At 46.6% G+C, this 22,270-nt stretch overlaps 1 protein-coding gene across 1 annotated transcript; it reads left to right on the top strand.

Annotated features, from left to right (window-relative positions):
• The first annotated feature begins 2 nt into the window (after nt 1-2).
• Nucleotides 3-21,379, top strand: WDR3 (WD repeat domain 3). The gene is made up of 26 exons (XM_038183023.2): nt 3-173; nt 788-997; nt 1,719-1,837; nt 3,596-3,674; nt 4,043-4,141; nt 4,575-4,685; nt 5,514-5,615; nt 5,735-5,832; nt 6,793-6,891; nt 7,203-7,433; nt 7,585-7,678; nt 8,312-8,413; nt 10,327-10,412; nt 10,845-10,980; nt 11,529-11,585; nt 12,138-12,238; nt 12,539-12,650; nt 12,755-12,889; nt 14,264-14,314; nt 14,914-14,979; nt 15,664-15,756; nt 16,336-16,383; nt 18,279-18,322; nt 18,813-18,941; nt 19,883-19,976; nt 20,611-21,379. Exons 1-26 carry the CDS (start codon nt 3-5, stop codon nt 20,764-20,766), a joined length of 2,823 nt encoding a protein of 940 aa, XP_038038951.2. The 3' UTR covers nt 20,767-21,379.
• The last annotated feature ends 891 nt before the right edge of the window (nt 21,380-22,270 follow it).

The following is a 22,270-nucleotide window of genomic DNA, read 5'->3' as shown; positions in this document are numbered from 1 at the left end:
GCATGGGGCTGAGCCGGCAGTACCTGCGCTATGTGCCCGCCGCCCTCTTCGGGCTGCTGGGCAGCGCCGGCGGCAACGCCGCCATGGTGGCGCTGGGCGGCGAGCGGGGCCGCGGCGTGGCGGTGGCCGCCTGCGAGCATGTTTTCGTGTGGGACCTGAGGAAAGGGGAGAAGGTGAGGTGGAAAAGCTGTTTTGGGATGCCTCCAGCCAAAAGAGTTTGGGTTAGGGTGCCTGCAAGCAGCCCCGCAGCTCTGGGGTAAAGCCCCTCTCTCTGTGGGGGTTAAAACGCAGGGGTTAGGAATTGGGGTTTTTGGGTGCTGGTGCCGGTTTGATTGGGAGGAATTACTACTTGTTCCCCTGTGCCGTGTAAAATGGGGCTAATTATACTCTATTAAGCACAAAAAGCTGAAAAATGAACTTCAAAACGTGCACAAGTGCTAGTTGGAAGTGCAGTAGGAGCGCAAAATACGCTCAGGGTTCCAGGCCCTGTTCCTGTTTGATTGTGAGGGATTACTCCCAGCTCCTGCATGCCTTGTAAAATGGGGTTAATTATGCTCCATTCAGCACAGAAACCTGAAAAATGAATTTATAAAGATGCAGAAGCACTTTGTTGGAAGATCAGTAGGCACACAAAATACATTCTGCTCTCTTAAGTGCATGGTTCTAACATATCATTTACCATCACTTTTTCTTTTGTCTGTGACATATCATTTACCATCACTTTTTGTTCTGGCTCCAACGTATCATTTATCATCACTTTACATGTTTTCTCTCCTAAAAATTGCAGGTTCTTATCTTGAAGGGTCTCAAGCAGGAGGCCAGGTACCTCTGCCCCTCTCCAGATGGGTTGCACCTGGCAGTTGGCTATGAGGATGGCTCGATCCGTATCTTCAGCCTCCTGAATGGGGAAGCAAACGTGACTTTTAATGGGCACAAGGCTGCGGTTACGGCCATGCAGTATGACCAGCTTGGTGGCCGGCTGGTATCTGGCTCAAAGGTGAGGCTTGCACATCTGGGGGGCTTTCCTTTCACAGTAGGGAGAAAGAGAGACTCTGTGGAGAAGGTTGATCTGAGCTAAAATGTTTGGTATTTTAGGTGGGTTATGTGCCCTGAGGAGTTAGGGCTGCAAGACAGTAACAGGGCTGGGGAGCCAAGGGCTGGGAGAGGGGCAGCAGAGAGGTATTGGCAGATCTGTTGAAAGTGAAGAAGTTTGTGAGGTCCAAAAATAACAAAAGTGACTCAAGCCAGGAGAGAGGTGTGTTTATTGGTCTGAATGCACATCAAGGGAATGATCATCATTTGCATCAATCATCCTTAACATTCAGGGTGAGAAAGTGTGCTCTTGGGTAGTCTTTTCAGTCATAGAATGGTTTGGGTTGGAAGGGACCTTAAGCTCATTCAGTTCCAACCCCCCTGCAATGGGCAGGGACACCTCCATCTAGATCAGGTTGCCGAAAGCCTCAGCCACCCTGGCCTTGAACACTTCAAGGGATGGGGCATACACAGCTTCTCTGGGCAACCTGTTCCAGTGCCTCACCACCCTCACAGTAACAATTTTCTTCCTTATACCTAATCTAAATCTGCCCTTTTTTAGTTTAAAGCCATTACTTCTTGTCCTAATGCTACACTCCCTAATGAAGATGTAGACAGATCATAGAAGAGGTAGACGTTTTGCAGAGACAAATGCTGGTCCCTTGGAGACACTCTCTCTGTTCCAGGATACAGATGTCATTGTGTGGGATGTCATCAACGAGAGCGGTCTGTACCGGCTGAAAGGACACAAGGATGCTGTCACTCAAGTCCTTTTCTTGAAGGAGAAGAACCTGCTGGTCACCAGGTGAGTCCCATCCATACATATGAGTCCTATAGAATGTTGTGATGGAGTAATGAGGTCTCAAACCTACTAGCATACTAAAATACGGGTTTGTCATGTCCACATGTTTTATAAATCTGTTGCCTGAATTCCAGATGTGGTAAGCAGAAGGGAAATAGGTCTCCTGAAAAGTAATGTTTGTGAAAGGCTTTAACTTACAGGTAAATAAAGCAACTTATGTTTATTGTAACAATGAGTAGTAACATGTTTATTATGTATGTAACTTTTTGCTACATATCTTGAGGAATTAGGTAGACTTACCTTCCATATGTGTAGTTCACGCAGCAGTGTGACAGAAAGATTGCTTCCTAGTAGGTAGTAATGAAATGAATTAATTAAAAGATGGTAGAAGGCTTGTTTTTTAGTTATTTAACACCTGCATGTTGACTGTATCCCTTCAATAATAATTGATTAACAGAAGATACTCTCACTCAAATATTTGTCTATAATGTTTTTATTTCCTAATGTCATCTAATAGGTTAATAGAAAAGGGCACTCAAATTAGTTCAGTATGAAATTAGAACATGTTTCTCATGCTTTTTTTTTTTTTTTTTTCTGTTTCAAGTAGAAAATAATATATTTTGTTAGTTTGGTACATGATGCCTCTTTCCTAATGCAATATCAAGTCTTTGCAGGTCAGTTTTAGAAATGCTTCTTAATTCTCTCAGTAGCTACATTGATATAGAGAATCTTTGTTCTTTTATTAACAGAGTAGAGATGTTACCATATTATTCTGGAGATTCAAAGTTTTTCTTCCCTACTTTGGCTCATTTTTTCAGCAGATAGACCTGAACAAGAGAGAGTGAGAACAAGACTTTTTTTTTTCTTTCTCCCCCAGGAAGCTTACTGCAGTAGTCCTTTGTGTGCAGAGTTTCTTGTCTGATTTTCATCTGTACAATTTACAAGTACCCTTGGCTTGTGTGTAACAAAAAAGATAGATTAACAATAAATATCATTGGTAATCAGACTTTTTTTGTCTTGGGTAAGCTTAGTAATGGAACAACAAATTTTGTATTTTTATTTGCGTCTTATTGAGGAAATTAGTCTCTAACAAAGTTACCAAAAATAAAGTATTGTTGTAGGGTGAACAGAAGGAATCTTTATGAATGCTCAAATTACTTTTCTCTGGTGTTCTTGTAGCATTAGGTTAGCATAATATAGCCAGAAACATGTTTTCAAGAGGACCTAACCCTACAGGGGCTTTGAGGAACTGTGTTCAGCTGTAATTCTCCATTGGGAGGAGCAGCTCCAAATCACAGTTCAAATTGAAGGTGATTGCTTTCATTCTAACCTGGTTAATGCACAGGCTTAGCACAGGTTGAGAACGTGGAGGGAGGTTTGAAAGGCACATTTAGAATTTAATCAGCACTTTGCACTTATTGGTCTGACCCTAAAGAATATTGTTCTTGCCCTAAATAAGCTAAAAAGGGGGCTGCATGACACTGGGGCTTGCAGCTGAATCTGGAGAAGGAAATACTTTCATGAATTCCTAGGTACCTTTTTGCAGCATCTTTGTGTTGCTGCACTCTTGTCCTTGCATAGCTTGTGAAATTCAGTGTGTTCCTACTCTGAGCAGCTGATCTGTGATATGTTGCAGCACGTTTTAGATTTTATCATACTGTATTAGATTTAGATTGTATTTCTTCAGCTTTCTAAGCTCATGGTATTACATGAGCTCTAGCAATCTTTCCTCACGTCTTGAGGTTTTCTTTTTTGTTCTAGTGGCAAAGACACGTTGGTGAAATGGTGGGACTTGGACACTCAACACTGCTTCAAAACTCTGGTTGGACACCGCACTGAGGTAAAAAAAAAAATAAAAAAATGAATGTGCAGAGAGCCATAGAAATAGATGGGCTTTGGATTGGTTTTGGATTGGGCTTTGGATTGGCTCACCTTATGCTTTTTCTGTTTTCAAGAGTTGTAAACTAGAGCTCTGATGTATTCTTGGTTGTTATTAAGCTTTAGGGATGAGCAACTGAGAGGCTTTCAAACTTTCTAGGAACTGACATCAACATACAGTGGGTGACAATTCCAATACCTGGAGGAAATTCCAGTTAGCTCCAATTTCTTCTTGGTTCCCATTTAAATAAATCAATTAAAGATGCTCTGCTATTGCTATGATACTGGAAGGAGTCATTAACCAATTCCTCACATTGTGCCTTTGGACAGGTTTGGGGGATGGCTTTGATATCAGAAGAGAAACGTCTGATCACTGGGACTGCTGACAGTGAGCTGAGAGTGTGGGATATCAGTTACATCCAAGAAGAGGTAAGATATTCCCTCGGTAACCCCCCAGTCTTGCCCATCCATCTGCTTGTCTTTGGACTAAAATGGGTCTAGAACATATTAAATCCAACTGCTGTTCTGGGAAACAGAGCCAAAGCGGTGTCTTTGTCTGAGGGGTCCAGAAGCTGCTCTTGGGACAGACTTTTTGATGTTTTCTGTATTTTGAGCTTGCATGTGAAGCTGCAGAACATCCAGAACAAACTTCCTAGAGCATGCCAGATCTTTTAGCTGGAGAAGACAAATTTGTGGGATAAGCAGGGGAGGACGTGGTGCCTACAGGCATGCTGTAGTCTGTTATTGTTGCTGTGTACACTAACTGTTCCTTCAGAGACGTGAAGTGTAAGTGGAACAGGAACCAGAACACCTTAGGTCTTGTGGTTGAAGTTATTCCTTATGGATTTTTGTCCATGAACAGGTAAAAGACCCTGATGAGCCAGAATCCAAGAAAAGCAAAGGGTCTTCACCTGTAGCAGAAAAAAACGCTGAAGAGGATGAGACCCTAGAGTTAGATGAGAGCCCTGAAGAGGTAAGCTCACTTTTCCATGCTGGCTGTGGGATGGTGTAGAACATCAGCAGAAGTGTTTGTGCCAGAGCATGTACACTTGTTGCATTGTCCTCTGTTTGGGAGAGGGGGGGTTAAAAGTGTTTAATGTTTGGCAGAGCTCTTTCATTAAGCAACACGGGGATGATGTAGTTACTAGCTGTTTGGCAGCTGGGGAGTTCAGTGCTGATGCTCACTGTTGCAGGTCAGCAATAGAAGCACGGGGGTCAGGGTGGCACCGTGTGGTGTGAGACTGGATTGTGCAAAGCCATTCCCACTTGTGCTGCTGGTGGAGGCTTCACCCGCTCTGTTTTTTCTGGGGAAAGTTTCTGGGATCTTTTTCTGACTCCAGACTGTAGTTATGGTAGATAACTGACCTTGTTCAAGATCTTTCCCAACTTCCTTTCAGAGGATTTCCATCCCTTTAATCATTGGTTTTAGAGTCTCTGTTCTCTATCTGCTCTGCCTCTTGTGACAGAGGAGCTGAACTCTCCTGCCTTTACAGCATAGAAATTCAGCTTTTTTTTCTTAAATGGCTATGATTTGCCAAGGGAATTAAGTTTTTTTTTCCACTGGGACTGTCAATGGTATGTTTCTTGCATTTTAGATATAAAGAAAGGACATAAGCAGCTGTGTAAGCTATATATTGTTTTGTTCCTAGATTGTCCTTGCTATTTGTTCTACCAGGACCCTGTAGGTTCATTTTCCCCCTCTTCTCCTCCTGAATTCCCTTCTGAGAAGGTTTCTCAGTTTGCTTGAGAAGATCACTTGACCTTCCAGACCCAAGGTTTTTCTTTTTTTTTTTTCCTGTAGCGCCTCCTGAAGTGCAGTAAGGTTGGATCCATCATGCGGGAAGGGAGAGACCGAGTAGTTACTCTTGCCACAGACAGAACGGGCAAAATTTTGGCCTGCCATGTAAGTAATGGGGGGGCTCTGCTGTTGAGTTGCAGAAGAGGCTCATGGAGACCTTCGATAACATTTGTAAGTGCCAGCCAAAGGCTTTGCATGCCTCTGACTGCTTGCCCTGTCTCTAGGGAACTGATTCTGTTCTGGAAGTGTTCTCCATCCTTTCTCAAGAGGAAGTCCAAAAGAAACTGGAAAAGAAAATGAAGAAGGCAAAGAAAAAAGCCAAGTAAGAATTTATGAGGATGCTCTCTGTGTCCAGAAAACTGTTAGCCCCTCAAGCAACATGACACAGGGGTTGAACTCCAAGCTACTGGTTGTTCTGACTGTGCTAGCTGTGGTATTTTGCAGGCACTGTTCTTGTAAGTCCTTGGCACATGTCTAAGCAGCTTACTTGCTCCCGGAGACTAAGGAATTTCCTTAGAACACGAGAAACATTCCTTCTGAGTACTTTGCCTGCAGAAAGAGCTAATGTGTGGAAGGGAATGGGCAGAAAATGTTTTTTTTTTTTGTTGTTGTTGTTTTTTTTTGTTTTTTTTCCCAGAACTTCTCACTTCTACCTGACGTTCATATTTACACTGCTGTATCAAATAAAGTCTCTGGTAGGACATACTGGAATGAGAGTTTCATCTGACAAGTCAGAGTGACTCTGGTACCTCATCTCCTGTTTTACAGCAGGCAGAGATAGAGGTCAGAGCTTTATTAATGGGTACTTTGTGTTAAATGGCTCTCTGGGTACTCTGGTACTTAATGGATGCCTCACAATAGCCCACAGGGAGAGGTCTGGCTCCAGGGTAGAAACTGAAGCATAGGGCAGATAAATCTGGAGTTGCTTTGGCAATGAATGAGGACTTCTGGCGAGTGGTAGGAGATGAGCAGAAGCTGAATCTTCCCATCAGACACAATGCTGTGGTCTGTTTTGTATCCACCATTCTAATGTGCCTTGTTGGAGTGCTTTGGCTGCCTTCCAGAGGAGGTTGCCTTCCTTGAGATAATTTGTTTCCGCAGTAGCTTGTCTACCAGCATGAACTTAACCATCTAACCTTATTCTTAAAAAGGGTTAGCACTGCTGGGTAACAAGGCAGTTGTTTTCAGCAGGCTACGTGGTTTCCTTATTCTCTGACCCTGTCTTAGTTTGTGTTGGCTGTGCTTAGTTATTTGCCTCCCCTCCATTATCTGACATTTGTAGGAAAAAGTCTGAGGAAGAGGAGCCTGAAGGGGATGTGGAGCTGAGCCTGCAGGAGGAGATCCAGCGAGTCACTAACATCAAAGCTTCCGCTAAAATCAAGTAAGTGGTAATCCTGTTGTGCAGGCTGAGCTCTGGTTATGCGGCTGCTTGGGAAGAGCTCTGCACAGCTCATTATGGGGGAGGTGGAAGAAGTTCCCCCCTCGATGTCTGCTCAATTTGGAGCTGAGCAGAAGCCTACCATGATCTGCCACTCTATTCTTGTTGACCTCTGTGGCTTAACATGCACCTGCCTGTAGCATGCACTCTGCCTATGCTTCCCTTTTTCAGTTGTTCTTGACACTTGATCCCTACTACATTTTGTCTTATGGACCCTGTGCAGAGTTCTGATTTTTTTTTCTCTAATCAAACAGGTCGTTTGACATGATTCTCTCTCCAAAAGGAGAGCTGAAGGTTGTGTTGCTGCTCCAGAACAACATCATTGAGTCATACCTGCTGAACCTGTCGGCGCAAGTCCCGCAGGCTGTCCGTGCATCCAAGATAAGCATTGGAGGCCACCGCAGCGACGTTAGGACGTTGGCTTTTAGCTCTGACAACATTGCTATCCTCTCAGCATCCGCAGAGTCTGTAAAGATTTGGAACAGGTATGCCCTGCAGTTGTGTCAGTCCCCTCTGCCCTGTGCACGTCAGTCTCTCAGAACTCAGAGATGCTGAGTTCAAGGAGTATCTTGAGCGTGTCTCGCTTGGGCCAGATTTTGTGTGATAAGAGGTTTTGAACTCTGCCGTTGTCCACAGGTCAACCTTGCAGTGCATCCGGACGATGGACTGTGAATATGCACTCTGCTCGTTCTTCGTCCCTGGAGATCGGCAGGTCATCGTTGGCACCAAGGTAACTAGTGTCCCTTCTGTGCTCCTGACTGCCCAGGCCCAGGAGTATGTTCTGAAAATGTCATTAAGGCAGCCTTATTGAAAATGCATTGCATTTCCTGACCTGGAACGCTCCGTTTTAGGTGCAAAACCCTCAGTGCCAGTGCCTGTTCTATTCCCAGAGTCTTTATCTAGCTCCTATGGCTTGAGCTGGACATGGACAGCTGGGGAGGGCTTTGGGAAGTCCCAGATGGAGACCAGGAGTTTGACCATCTGTGTGTGGCAGCCATCTAATGAAGCTGGCTGTTCAGGAGACAGCTGACAGGTGTGCTCTCCTCTGAGGAGTTACTGAAACCTTAACAGCTGAGCCCACAAATGGAGCAAGAGCTCCTCTGCTGTCAGCAGGGCCCTGCCCTGGCTCCTCACATGGATTGCATAACCTGGGAGTGTTTCCTCTGAGCTCTCCTCTACCTTTGGAGCTTTCTTTCTCCATTAATGCGTGGTTGCTTTGTCACTGCTGGAGTCTCACCTGTTTTTGTCATTTCTGGGAGACCGCTCTAGCACCTAAGGCTCAGGTCTGTTTGCAGATCTGATTAGTGCTCCGTGAGCTGTTCCTGGGGCTGTTTTTTCCTTTTCATTGTCTCTTTCTCCCCAGACAGGGAAGCTGCAGCTGTATGACCTGGCTTCTGGGAGTCTGATGGAGACAATTAATGCTCACGACGGGGCAGTGTGGTCCATTGCCCTTTCACCAGACCAGGTATCTCAGCCACTCTTCTAAGCATCATATGTTGCATGTGTGTTTGTGTAGCTCCTTCCTACAGTGCTGTGTTTGTGCTACTGGTGGGAGCGTGGGACCCCCCTAATCATGGAAGGTGGAGGATGCAGCTGGTAGCATCAAGGAACTCGGACTGTGGAGATGTGCACAATGTGATGAAATATCTCTCTGTGCTCGCGTGACACATCACAGGGAGTGTTTGGGCTGGCTGGCGCCATCCTCGTCTCATCTGGCTTCTTCACTATTGGGAACTCGCACTTCTCCACACGTTGTTAGTGCAGCAGTGTGTGTCTTGTGGGTGCATTCCAGCTATGGAGAACTTCAGCCACCTGTAAGCTGCTGCAGTGGCCGGTTATCCTCCTTGTTAAATTTTCTGCTGCTTTGTAATTCCATCTTGCTGAGCTTTAACTTCCAACTTCTGGACATGCTGCTACCTTTGCTGTATTAAAGATCCTGTGTTGTACTCTTGCTGAGTGACCATATCACCCTCCCCATCTATCTGATGTTGCTTAGGCCAGACTTCTGCTTTCCATTCCTGCAGGATGTGTTTTCCAGGCTCTTAATCATTCTCGTGGTACCTTTTACATTACTGCAGTCTTTTTTTTGCTGGTGGCAGGGGGGTTGGACCAGATGGCCTCCAGAGGGCTTTGCCAACCTCAACCATGCTGTGATTCTGTGAACTACAGCTGTAATCTTAAGGAAAAAAGGATGATTTTCATCACACTAATTTTCCCCAAGCTTGTTTTAATTGATACTCAGTTTACTTGGGTTGATGAAACTACAATCACCTGTCTCTTCTATTGCCTCTGCTCACAATTAATAGGCCCGCCTGTTTCCTCTGCCTGAATTCTGGTGATATAGTAGTATCTTCCTGGATCTCCCATCATATTTCCAAAGTTATTGAGAATGTACATTGACAGTCTAGACAGTACCTAATTCTGCTCTGTAAAAGCCTTAGATTTGGGGAATCTGAAACTGTTGATTTATAAATATCTGATGTGGGTAGCTGCTTTTTGACAGTCTTGTAAATTTTTGGAGCAGTGTTTCATCAGTCTTGTAATGTGATCATGGTACCTGGCTTTTCCCGAAGTATAACAGATGAGAATTGTTTGCTGAACCCATACACTTTCTGAGCCATGATGCGTAATAGTTATTGTAGCCCTCTAGAAATGGTCAGTGCTCCTGAAATTACACGTTTATGTTCCCATTTTACATTCACACGCTCACTTAGTTTGTCCTAGCTATTCTGGCTGAAGAAATCAAAATCAGCTTGTGTCGCTTTATTCCTTGTGCTGTTCTTTCTTTGTTGTCAGAATTTGGGTACATGTTGGTTTCTGTCAACTTTCTTCATTTTCTGAAGTGGCCATGTTGTGCTACAAGCTATGGTGTTGCGTTCAGTGGTATCAAAACCATAGCAAGTAACCTGCCTAGGATTCATTTACTCTGCAGATTAAAACATACGGGGCAGTTTTTACCCTTGTTCTTCACGTAGAAGTGTGCATTCAACCCTTGAGAAGGATGTACTTGTGGTTTGATGGTGAGGTATTTGTGATCGAGAAACAACGAGAGCATCAGCTTGCCCACACATAAAACGTGCATTTCATTACCTACGGCTGAGATGACTACTTTGAGTCTCAATGTTTCAGTCCATGTCCAGATTTACATTTGCAGCCTTAGACCTGCCTGCCAGAGCTTTTGAAATTGTTGTTGCTGAGCCAATGAGTGACGTATGCTCCAACCAGAGCAAATGTTCCTCACGGTGTCCTCTTAATCATTAATGCTGTGGGAATGTGGGGCATTGCACAAACCTCCTTGTGCTTTGACAGTTCCTTGACTGAAGAATTCCTGTGTTATGGTGGAACTGATTTCACGTTGCCTTTGCTCTTCCCCTGCAGCGTGGCTTTGTGACGGGAGGCGCTGATAAATGCGTCAAGTTCTGGGAGTTTGAGCTCGTGAAGGATGAGAGCAGCGTTCAGAAAAGGTGAGAAAAGAAACCGTTCTGGGCTGCATTCAGCTGCAGTACTCATTCTTACTGATGGATGCTTTGGCTTTCGCTTTGCACCACAAGAATTGCCGCTGACATGTGCATGGAATGCAGGGAGAAGAGCTCAGAGCGGTTTTGTGGAGGTCTGAGCCTCACTGAGGAAGGGAACTTGTCATGTCGTGGTCCCTTGCTTGTGTGCGATTTAGCCTCTTATCACAGGATGGGTCTGCAGCTCGTTGTGGTAAATTTAGCAGTGGAGCCTGTCACCCTGCGGTGCTGTGCTCATTTCCAATCCTGTCTTCCTCAAGTCCTGATGAGAAACAAGATGCTGCACGTTAGGATTAACTTCTGTGGAGGTTGTATTCGTGCCTCTCCTCGGTTTGTTCCTTTGAGATAACAGCTCTGTTTTTTCTCTCTCCGTGTTGCCAGGCTGTCCATGAAGCAGGTGCGCATCTTGCAGCTGGACGAAGATGTTCTGTGTGTGCGTTACAGCCCCAACCAGAAACTGCTGGCTGTCTCCTTGCTGGACTGCACCGTGAAGATTTTCTACACTGACACACTCAAGGTGCATGGCCATATGGGCTGGGAGGCTGTGCAGGGCGGGGATGTATTGGAAGAGTGCCCGTTTATTGCAGGGTGCTACTAAAAATCAGGGAGAGACCACGTGTCCCTCTTCGGGCACTTGCTTGCCAAGAAAACTGACAGAGCCTTGGCTTGCCCACACTGGGGAGAAAATAAGTTTGATCTGGAAAAGGTTGTGAACCTGCAGGTGGCAAGATTCGCTCTAACCCAGCAGGCATGATGGAACTGGAAGGGTGGAGATGGAGCAGTGTCACACGTGGCACTTAAGTAGGGCATAGCACAGGCAAATCCTGGGGGAGGAGAATCTTCCTCGTGCAGTTTGAGGCAGCGTGTGGTGGTTTTGTGATTTGTGTATTAGCACACGAACGTTAGGGAAATGACAAAAGAAAGAGCAACAGTGACAGCTATGCGAAGGCAGGGTGGTGCTAGGAAGACTGGCATCCTGAGGCAGAGCAGAGCTAGCCAGGAGCTTGACATTTTCACACAGCTGTTCCCAGCAGCTCTAACTAAGACATCCCTCTTCTCCTTCAGTTTTTCCTCTCTCTGTATGGACACAAGCTGCCAGTGCTGTGCATGGACATCTCCTACGTAAGTATCATTAGGGGTGTGCAGGTGGGACTGTGGTGATGCTGATGACTGTGAGAACCTCTGCTGGCAGCAGGGCTGCCGGGATAATGCTCTCACCACCTTGCTCCTGACCTAGCCAGCAGTTTCTTGATGGGGCACAGCAAGCCCCTCCTGATCTCTGCTCGTTTTCTGCTGAAGTTACAAACTTGAGTGGAGTCTGAATTCTTTGTTAGCAGGAGCACGGAGCGGGTGCTGAGGTGGAGCAGCCTCTTCGTGCCTGTTCCTTCTCGGGCTGTGTCCCGCTCTGGGATGGCCTTGAAATGAGGCCTACTGGAAGCCAAAACCATCAAGAGTTAGCTCAGGTCTTAAATGCCTGCAGAGGTTCAGAAAAGTCTGGGTGCTCCCTGTGGGCTGTGCCAGTACCTCAAGGATGTGCCATGCTAAGGGGGGAGGAGGTGGAGGAATGGGGAGGGGATGTTTCAGGAGCCAGTGCCTTGGCACTGCTTAGTCACTGGTTCCTCACAGGGCTGCCAGCCAGCTGCCCACACCTTTCTTCCCTGCATTTCCCTGTAGGATGGGACTCTGATTGCCACCGGCTCTGCCGATAGGAATGTGAAGATTTGGGGCTTGGATTTTGGGGACTGTCACCGCTCTCTCTTTGCCCATGACGACAGGTCAGTCAAATCCCACAGCATCTCGGGGCTGTGGGCTGCTTTGTCTTCAGGGGGTTGTGATCCAGCAGTGACCTTTTGGTCCAGCATAGTGGGGAGAAGCCATTGATGGTGTTCCCCAGATGGGTGAATTTGAGCCTTTGGGCTACCTTTTCCACAAGGTCCCTTGTATCAGCACCAAGCCCATGAGTTTGGATTTTCACGGGAAGTCCCAGGCAGTGTGCTAAGCACAAGGTTTGGAATACTCTGCTGTATACACATGTATTTTGAGATTCCTTTCTCCCCTATTTTTTCCCCTCCCAGTGTGATGTATCTCCAGTTTGTGGCCAAATCTCACCTCTTCTTCACAGCTGGGAAGGACGGCAAGATTAAACAGTGGGATGCAGATAAATTTGAGCACATCCAGACGCTGGAGGTAGGAAGCTGTGGAGGCTCTTGAAGTGTTTGTGTGGGCAGCACTTTCCTCAGGGGTGGGAGCTGTGTGGTGCTCACGTCTTGCCTCCTGTCTCTGCTCTGCAGGGGCATCACCAGGAGGTGTGGTGTTTGGCACTCAGTCCCAATGGAGACTACGTGGTGTCAGCATCCCACGACAAGTCCCTGCGCCTGTGGGAAAGGACGAGGGAGCCACTTGTTTTGGAAGAGGAGAGGGAGATGGTGAGAGTTGCCTTTTTCCTGCCAAAAATGACTTCCAGACCCATTTTCTCCCCAGCAGGCAGATTCCTCGCTTTTCACTGTGGAAGGGTCCGGCCCACGCTTGGCAGACTTGCTTCTCGCTCACCACAGCCTGGTGCTGAGGTGCTGAGGTTGATTGCCATCTCCTGCACGCTTGGACTGGTGCCTTGAGCTGTCTGGAGACAGCACTGCAAATATTGCTGCTGCTCTCCCGTCTGTGCTGCATTGCAGATGCCCGGCTGACTTGCCCTCTGCTTTGCTTCTGTCCTGCTTCCCAGGTTCTCCTCTGTAGTTGCAGTTTTCTGCAGTTCTGTAGCTCAGGGATGCTCCAAGAAGCCCCTTCTCCTCCTTTTGAACCTGTATCATGAGGAGCCATGCTCACAGAAGGACCCTTGTGGGAAGGAAGCTCTGGGGTCTGTAGTCCAACCTTGTGCTCACAGCAGGCTGCCACTGAGGCCCTTTTATATTGCTCAAAGACTTGCCTGGGTTATTCCTGAGCATCTCCAAGGAAGGATGTTTTTTCAGCCTGAGCCCTTGTTTCAGTGTTGAACCACCCTTGGGGTGGGGGAAGCATTTTTTCACACCTCCCTTGGGAAACTACTCTGGGACAAACTGTAACTCTGGTGTTTTGTTTTTACCCTCAGAGGAGCCTGGCTCTGTCTCCCATTCTTAAAGCAGTTCCCAAACCACAGTGGGGAGCGATGTAGCAGCATGTGCAGAAGCAGGAGTGGTCGAGAAACCCACAGGAAATGTTTTTTTATCCCAGCCTGTTTGCAGAGAGCTGAGGTGACCCCTAGGCAGCGTCCCGATGCCCAGCAGCTGGTGTGCTGGGAAAGCTGATGGTAACAGGAGAGACAGAGTTCCTTTTCCAGATGGCAGAGGTGTCTTTTGGGGCAAATTTGTGTAACAAGGTGGGTGTGAATACACCAGTAATGTATTACACACTGATGGAGCCCTATAAATGTGGGAGATGGTAGGCAGGAGGCTTCTTGCAGGCTAGGACAGTCCTGGAACATGCCTAGGATTATTTCTTCTGTGCTTCATGCCATGTGCCGTTCAGTCTGGTGCTGAATTGCTGTTGTCTTTCTCTCAGCCTGATGGGGCTGTCTGTGGGCTGCCTGTTCCAGCACCCAGATTGCAGAGCCTGATTTCTTTCTGCCTGGGAGATGCCAGAGCTCTCTGTAGGGAGAGGATCGGTGTCAAGTGGGCATTTTGCACTGGTGTTGTTGATCTCTGCTGAGGAGTTTCTGCACTGGGCTGCAAGAAGCTGCAGGCTCTGTTGCTCCACCAGCCTGGAGGAGACTCGTCCCCTTGCGTGCTGCCTGTGTTAATGCATCGTGTCCTCCTTCCCTGCAGCAACGAGAAGCTGAGTATGAAGAAAGCGTGGCGAAGGAAGATCAGCCTGTGGTGAGTTGTGCCACCTGAGTGTGTGTCAGACTGTGCAGAGCTCCTTCCTAAGTCAGGATTTCTGTAAGAGACACACAAGAGGTGTCGGAGAAGACTGCTGATTTTATGGCTTCAAGGAGGTGTGTGGGAGAAGGCGTTGCTGAAGCTGTGGTATTAGAATTGACTCTGGAACTTGCTACAGACAACTTCAGGAGCGTGCGTGGAGCTCGCCAAACTGGATGTGAAATATCTTCACTGTTCACATCTCCAGAAGCTCCTTAGCAAGATCGTGCTGCCTTCTGGCAGCTGCTTCCAGGTCCAGGATGGGTGGGGAAGCCTGATTCCTCCTGCGCAGGTTCTGGGGTTGTGTTGCTGGTGGTTTTGGCGCTGGGCGGGTCACTTGGCCTCGTTTAGTGGAGCGAGAGCCGTGTTAAGTGGCCTCCCAGAGCTCAGTGTTAACACGATGCCTCTGTTCCTGTGCAAGAGCTGTGCACCTGGGAAGTCCTTTGTGTGCTCAGACAAAAGACAAAGTTAGGGAATGGCCCTGATTAGACGCAGGGGGTGTCTGTATCATCTGCCCGGCTGCTGCAGGAGGGAACTGCAAACTATGTGTTTTGTAGGTGGCTGGAGAGACACAAGGAGAGACGGGGCTGGCAGGAAAGAAGACCATCGAAACCATCAAAGCGGTAAGATTGCACGGATCCCCCAGCAGTGCCTCGTGCCTTATCGATCTCCCAAAGAACAGGGCTGTCACAGGGGCAGGACATGAGTTTGAAGAGGAGAAATCTGTGCTGTTGTGTAACTGCAGCAGCTCAGAGGAGCTGATCTGTGAGATACAAAGCTGCAGGTGCAGAATTGCTTCTGCCTGCAAGAGCAGTCTATCTTGCTCTGTGGCCCACAGGGAGGGATGTGACCTCTTCAAGACTCTGGAGGGGTCACCCATGAGGAATGAGGTGTACCAGGAGGCATGGGGGTGGGTGATTTCATGGCCACAGATTTGAACACTCTGATGCTCTTGTAAATACAGAGAAAATCCTTAGTCTGAATAGTCAAAACGGCCCGACCCTAGCTTGTCCCTCAACGGGGTAGCACTTGCTGGGTCTCTCCAACACTGAACTATGCAGTTTGACATCAAGGCAGTAATGGAGGCTGCACCCTGGGGGAATGCAGATGGTGTTTGACTCCTTCAGGACACGACTGCTGTGCTCAGAGTAGCAGTGTGGTTTGGAATAGGCGTTCCCTTTCTGAGAAAGATGTCCTGTGATGCTCCAAGTCAGCCCTGCTGCATCCCCCTGTGTTTGTCCCATTGGACGTGAGCTTTGCTTTGCCTCGTGTGCTGTGACTGACGGTGCCGTTCCTGTGCTGTGCAGGCTGAGCGGATCATGGAGGCTATCGAGCTGTACAGAGAAGAGATGGTGAAACTGAAGGAGCACAAGGCCATATGCAAAGCTGCAGGAAAAGAGGTAAAAGGCTGAGGGAAGTCCCAGTCCCAGGGTGTGTGGGTATAACTTTCCAGCTTTGTCATCTCGGTGGAAAGGCTCAGCATGCAGATAAAATCAGGACAGCTGGGAACAGGAGAGATTTGCTGAAGTCTTTCAGGGAAGAGGGTGGCACTGTGCCCTGGAGCACAGGTAGTGGTGTGTTCTTTCCAAGGATTTTTGTATTTAAAGTCATAGTAGGCTGTAGGTTTTGTCTCTGGGAGGCTATGCTGCTGCAAATCCATCCCATCACTTAGCTTGTTCTTTGCCTTCGTCTCAGCACTTCTTGCTAAATAAACGGCTGCCATATAAGTGGGTAAAAGTGAAGCAGCAATAAGCAGTGGAAGAAACTTCGTATGAATTTGAGTTAGTCATGCGTGTCTGAGAATAGGTTGTCTTCCAGCTACAAATGAGGCCTTCAGTAAGGTTCTGAGGAGGATGGAAGTGTGGGAATTGCACAAAGACGTTTGATAAAAGCTGTATTCTACTGTGGGTTAGTTTTCTCTGGGAATATGCATTTGTAGACACACACCTGCCTCATTCTAACCCATTCTGTGTCTCCAGGTTCCCTATCCTGTCAATCCCATTCTCCGTGCCTACGGAAACATTACAGTAAGTGGAGCGCCCGGGCCACAGGCTGTGTGACATCCTCAACGGGAACGAGACTGTTTGGTTTTCTATCTGAGCCAAAGCATTGGGTTGCTGTGGGGTGGGAAGACTTTTTTGGTTCAACTTGAAATGAAAATGCAGCACTTCTGCTTCGTGTGCAAAGTAAACAGATTTTTTTTTTATATTTGTATAATAAAAGTAAAGCAGCTGGGCATAACCCTGATGGTAGCCTTGACCTTACCATGCACAGGTTGAGCCAGTCATTATAATACTCTCCAAGATGTGTTTTCTCTGCTATTTCAAATCTTTCCTGAGCCAGCACATCTTCCTGCTGGCAGGAGGGTGCAGTTGCTGTGCTATAGCGTGTTCTGGTGGAGCTGTGCTGTCTGATATAAAATACCTGAGCATCCCCTGGAATTGGTAATTGAAAACCTGTGCCACTGTGCTGCCTTGGCCGTGTGGCATCTGCAAGCACTTCACCAGAACCATTCTCCCCCTTACTCTGTAAATACAGGCACGTTTAAGTGCGAGTTAAATAGATTGAATAGGGGTGAATGAAATCCCATGGCTTATTAAGTAGCAATTGATTTGATTCAGTTTCATTGTATGGTGAAGGTCCTGGAAGAGTGCCTGAGTGCTAGGTTGTTGGGTAAAAACACAGGGGCAAGTTAGGACCTGGCTTGTTATGTGGTAAGCTGACCATGATGAGCATTTATTGTGTCAAACCATGAACAAAAATACCTTCTGTGTTGACAGTCTGTTATCCTCTTTCCTGGGAGAGGCTTTGATTGTGGAACACCTGTCCCAGCATCTCTACTGTGTTGCTCTGACTTGAGAAGCAGGAGCTAGAAGCATGTGGATGCTTTCTGACCTAAATCCGCTGGGCAGGGCAGCACCTAGCAAGGCAGGACTGTGTTTAAGCCACCCAGGTTTATTTTTACAGTATTGGTGCAGCTTTTACTGATTCCGTTTCTTTTTGTAAAGAATTTACATTGAGAGAATTCCATGTGGTAGTTAAGTGCTCAGGTAATGCAGGGCTAGAGGTGGTGCCTTTACCTGCTGTTGTCACACTTACCTGACAGTTTTCATTATATTCTCAGAGTTCCTGACTATACAAAATACACATGCACAGATGTGTGGATTTAATTGTCAAATAAAAATCCACTACTCTGAGTAGATTCATTTTTGGCTTTTTTGGTTTATTCTGATACATACTTACAGTATGCATTTTTAAATACCTTTATGAAGATGCTTGTTTTTTCATTTTCCCCTTTTTTGAAGTGTGTCATGTCAAGTGAAACTGCCTTTTGTGAAATTTCCTTCTAAACCACCTTACCAGAGCCATTCTGTTCCTTCCTCTGTGATTATAGCTGTAGTTAATCATAAGGTTCATAGACTGAACAGGAGTGAATTTAACCCTATGACTTGGTATGTAGGCACTTCTCTTGGGCACTTGGCAGCTCTGCTCTGCGTGTGCCAAACCTAAAGCAGATAAACAGGAGTAGCAGGAATCACTAAGTCTTTGGGAGAAGAGTTTGCATAAGGTTTTGTATGTGTAATTTGTCTGTTTCACCAAGCCTTTATTTAGCTAGTTGATAGCTGGTTTTATTTAGCTGGCAGATAATTTAGCTACTGGAATATAATTTAGTTTTCTTAAAGTATTCTTCACCAGTTTAATGTATCCTGAGAAGGTTGGGTTTATGTTTTGTCGAGGGAGGACTTCCAGACTGGCAGCTGACTGGTGCTGCAGGGGGGTTCTTTGTTGCATTCATAGTGATTTGTCCATCTCACAAGATGTGACTGCATTTTTTTTTAACTGGGTGAAATGGACTGTAAGGCACATGTTTGTCTCAGAATGTTTCTTGATGTGCAGAGCTGGTGTCTTTCCTCTGTTACAGCCTTCCGAGTATGTGCTGGAAGTTTTCAAGAAGGTCAAGTCAAGGTGAGTTGTGAGTCTTATTGCTGAACAGGTTTGTGTTCGATTGGGTTTCTGGGTCCAGGGTTGTTTGTGTCTTGGGATGGACCTTGTGGGCTAGAGTGGGCAGCGCTGTAAAGCAGGGAGGTTACTGTCTCTGACAGTCTTTTTTTGAGCATGTGTGGAACTGGGAAATGGAAGTTGTTCTTCCATGGGGGGTGTTGGATGAAGCTTGTGCATGCGGGTTGGCTGCCTGGAGATGCACGTGTACGTGAAGAGCAGCCTGGGGAGGCTGAGGAGGGAAGGCTGCGTGCCTGCTCTATGCCAGAAGGTGTCTGCTAGCCCTGGATCTGGTCTGTGCAGGTGCACTGTGCTCTGTGGGCAGGCATGGACCAGCAGTGGGGAACACTTTGTACAGCTCTTGTGCCAGAACCTTCCCATATGGAAGTGTTTCTTGCTCATCTGTAGCAGGGCAGTGGCTGAGACTACTCTTTCCATACCTTTGTTTCCTCCTCAGTGAGCTGGAGGAGTCTCTCCTGGTGCTGCCCTTCTCCTACGTCCCTGACCTGCTCCGACTCTTCAATGAATACATTCGCTTGGGTGCAGAAGTTGAACTCCTGTGCCGTGCTCTCCTCTTCCTGCTCAAGTGAGTCTTGCATCCACCCAGACAGGTCTGCTGGTCTTAGTCTAAATTTGCTGTCCAAATCTGGACCCCAGGAAGCCCCAACAAGGCTTTGGTCACGGTCCTTTGGGCTCCTCTTGTGCCAGTTCATGTGAACAGAGAGGTGCTCCTTGCTCCTGTGCTGTGAGCCAGCACATAAATACGCCCTTTCTGGAGCACCTCTCCTGCAAAGAAAGGCAGAGAGAGCTGGGGATGCTCAGCCTGACGAGAGAAGGCTCCAGGAAGACCTTATTGTGACCTTTCAATACTTAAAGGGGTCTTACAAAAGAGATGGAGGAGGACTCTCTACTTGGGTAGATAATGATAGGACAAGGGGGAATGGTCTTAAACTAAAGAGGATAGATTTAGGCTAGACATTAGGAGATTCTTCACTGTAAGTGTAGTGAGACACTGGCACAGGCTGCCCAGAGAGGGTTGTGGCTGCCCCATCCCTGGAGGTGTTCAAGGCCAGGTTGGATGGGGCCTTGGCCAACCTGGTCTAGTGGGTGGCATCCCTGCCTATGGATTCAGATGCCTATGGAAGCAGAGCGCTGACGTGCCCGCGTTGATGTGGGTTGCTGATCCTGCCTCAGGGGTATGGAAGAGTCTACATCAAGGTTGAAATGGCACCCACCAGCTTCTGGCACAGAGTCGTTGTCCACATGCACCCATGTCCTCAGGTGGTGCCCCAGAGACCTTTCCCTTGAACCATTCATATGTTGAAAAGAAGCTTCAGAAAGCAGCTTCCAGATAAATCTGTTCATGACTATTACACAAATATGGTCTAGGGAAGCATAAATAATAACAATAATAAAAAAAATACTATATCCAGAAAATATATAGAGGTTTGGGAGGGGGCCTAAATGATCTTTTTAAGACCAACGCTGCATCTGTACATCAGAGCTCTCTGCCTGCTTTGTTCCCAGGATCCATTTTGGTCAGATAACAACCAACCAGATGCTGGTGACAGTGATAGAAAACCTGAAGAAAACCACCATCTCCAGAGTCAGTGAGGCCCGGGTGAGTGTTGCAACCTCTTCTGTTCCGGGATCTGGAATAAGAGGATTGGCCGATGGCTGGGAGCGTGTGGTATCTGGTGGGAAAGCTGGTTAGAGGTGTTGAGCCCATTTGATATTCTTCATGTGCAAATTTGCTGGATTTTCTTTATGTTCTAACTGATGTGAGAATATCCAGTGATGTGTGTGCTCTCTCCTTCTCCCTTTTCCCTCCCTTTCACTTACTCTTGGTTTTCTTTGATGTATGTATTTGGGCTTTGACTCTCTAGTTAGAGGTAAATGAATTCTTAACTTCTCTTTGGCTTTCTGTGGGCTACTAATCTCGAATACAGACTGATGGTGTCTTTCCAAAGACAACTTCAGATGATTGTCAACAACTTGTTTTCCAGAGAATAGTGGCTTATAGCTCTTATTAACAAAGAAATGTGGGGAACAGAGTGCAGGTCTGATTGTTCTCCTGTTCAGTTGAAATTTAGATGTAAATAATGCTGCCTTATTTAAATCCGGGGGATTGTCTTGCTTTAATCAGCTCTCAGTCAAGGGTGGCCAGAGTGTCACCTGTTCCAGGCAGCAGGACCCTCTGCCCCCTAACAAGCTTGAGATATGCTGAGCAGCGCGTTTCTTGTCTGTCTCTGCAGGATGTGCTGGGATTTAACATGGCAGGGCTCCAGCATCTGAAGAGGGAGATTGAGGCCAAGGATGAGGTCATGTTTTTTGCTGATGCTACTGACCGTTTTGAGGAGAAGAAGAGGAAGAGGAAGAAGAAAGAAAAGATGATTCTTGCAGTGGTTTAGCACTTGCTGCCTGAGACCCAGAACACCTGGATGGGGCTATGTAACCTCAGTGCTGGCCATGGAACTTTCTTGTGGCTGAACATCTCTGATGTCCAGTGACTGGGATGAAGTCTGTCCCCTCTGGGGACAATGCCAACACAGAAAGGTTGTCTCTGCCTAGTGAGATGAACTCTCTGTGTTCTGCTGTATCCGTATGTGTTCAAACCACTTCTGGGGTGGCTGTGACAGGTGCATGCCTTTCCTCTTGCAGAATGCCAGTTAGAATTGGAGTTGATTTCTTCTGCAGAAGAGATCAGCTCACTGGCAGTGTGTTACTGGATGCGGTGAGTCAGCACCTGGACTGACAGCGAGACCATGCCCCATCCCTGGAAGGCAGCCGGCAAGATTTTGTGCTGTTTTGACACCTGCTGGTGACTTGTGGAAGTGCTTAAAAGCTGTGTGCAAGGCTCTGAGACTTCAGGGGTGTGACAACTTGGTCTGCAGCCACTCACTTTTTAGTGGAACGGGGAGAAAACTGTGCTCTGTTCAAGACATGGTTATATATGCTTTATAAGGCAACTTTGTTCATGGAGTTCTGTCCTGATATTTTTATAGTAAAGCCTCAACTGCTTCACCATGTTTTATCAATTCTCAAAGGATTTATTTTTTTCCACAGAATAAAATCTGTGGGAGCAAATGAAAGGGCTGCCATCAAGTATTGTGCTCTTCTACAGAGCTGGCAGATGGAGGATGAGAAGTGTGGGTTATTTGCATTGTTCTTGCTCCCAATTATTAGAAATTGCACAGAATTGTTGCAATGTTGTACTTGTCCTGTATCAGATAAAATAATTTATTTTCATAATGGGGGGCAGAGTAAAGTGGGCAGGTCTCTGCTGCTGTTGGTCAGTTACTAGTTTTTAGCATATATTATAATTATTATTTTTTCCCCCAGTAATAATGGGTTTTGTTAATGTGGTGGGAGCTGGTTCTGGATGCTTCACTGAAAATAATAATACTGTTTAACTTGCAGGTCTGACTCAGGTATTCAGAGCAGGACTTCTTTTTAACTTGAACTTCATCTGAATTTCTAATTGCATCCCAGTTGTTGCTGACTCTACTGTCTTTGACTTATGTACAATTGCTAGTAACAGAACATAAGGTAAACAGCTCTGTGAGTTAATCTTTTAGCAGCACTTCAGGTGCTCAGAGAATAGCTGCTGTTAGTAAGTAACTCTGATGGGGGCTGATGGTTCACTTGTTTCTTCGGAGCAGGTAATTTAAATTTAGAGCACAGCTTCCTACTCCAGTTCCATGAGAGAGGTCTCAGACTCTGTGGGAATAGCAATCTTCATACAGCTCTGCCAGGTGTTTCTGAGAGCCTCTATAATTTTATATTTATGTAGGTCTACGTGAAACATGAGATCAAACATTCAAACATCTCCATCCTGGCTGTTCTCTTCCTTTACTTTTAAAGGAGACCTTTAAGAGAGAGGGAGAGGAAGCTCTGTGCAACAGTAGGATGATG

The sequence above is a fragment of the Anas platyrhynchos genome, chromosome 1 (assembly GCF_047663525.1).
Source record: "Anas platyrhynchos isolate ZD024472 breed Pekin duck chromosome 1, IASCAAS_PekinDuck_T2T, whole genome shotgun sequence".
Taxonomy (NCBI): Eukaryota; Metazoa; Chordata; class Aves; order Anseriformes; family Anatidae; genus Anas; species Anas platyrhynchos.
The sequence above is the reverse complement of the archived record's forward strand: the minus strand, read 5'-3'. Positions and strand labels throughout refer to the sequence as shown.

Bases quoted from the DNA above. Each gene is read 5' to 3' on its own strand.
- WDR3 (XM_038183023.2), top strand. From the start codon at position 3: ATGGGGCTGAGCCGGCAGTACCTGCGCTATGTGCCCGCCGCCCTCTTC. The intron at 6,892-7,202 runs GTAAGTGGTAAT...CTAATCAAACAG, and splicing joins AAAGCTTCCGCTAAAATCAA to GTCGTTTGACATGATTCTCT. The intron at 10,981-11,528 runs GTGCATGGCCAT...CTTCTCCTTCAG, and splicing joins TCTACACTGACACACTCAAG to TTTTTCCTCTCTCTGTATGG.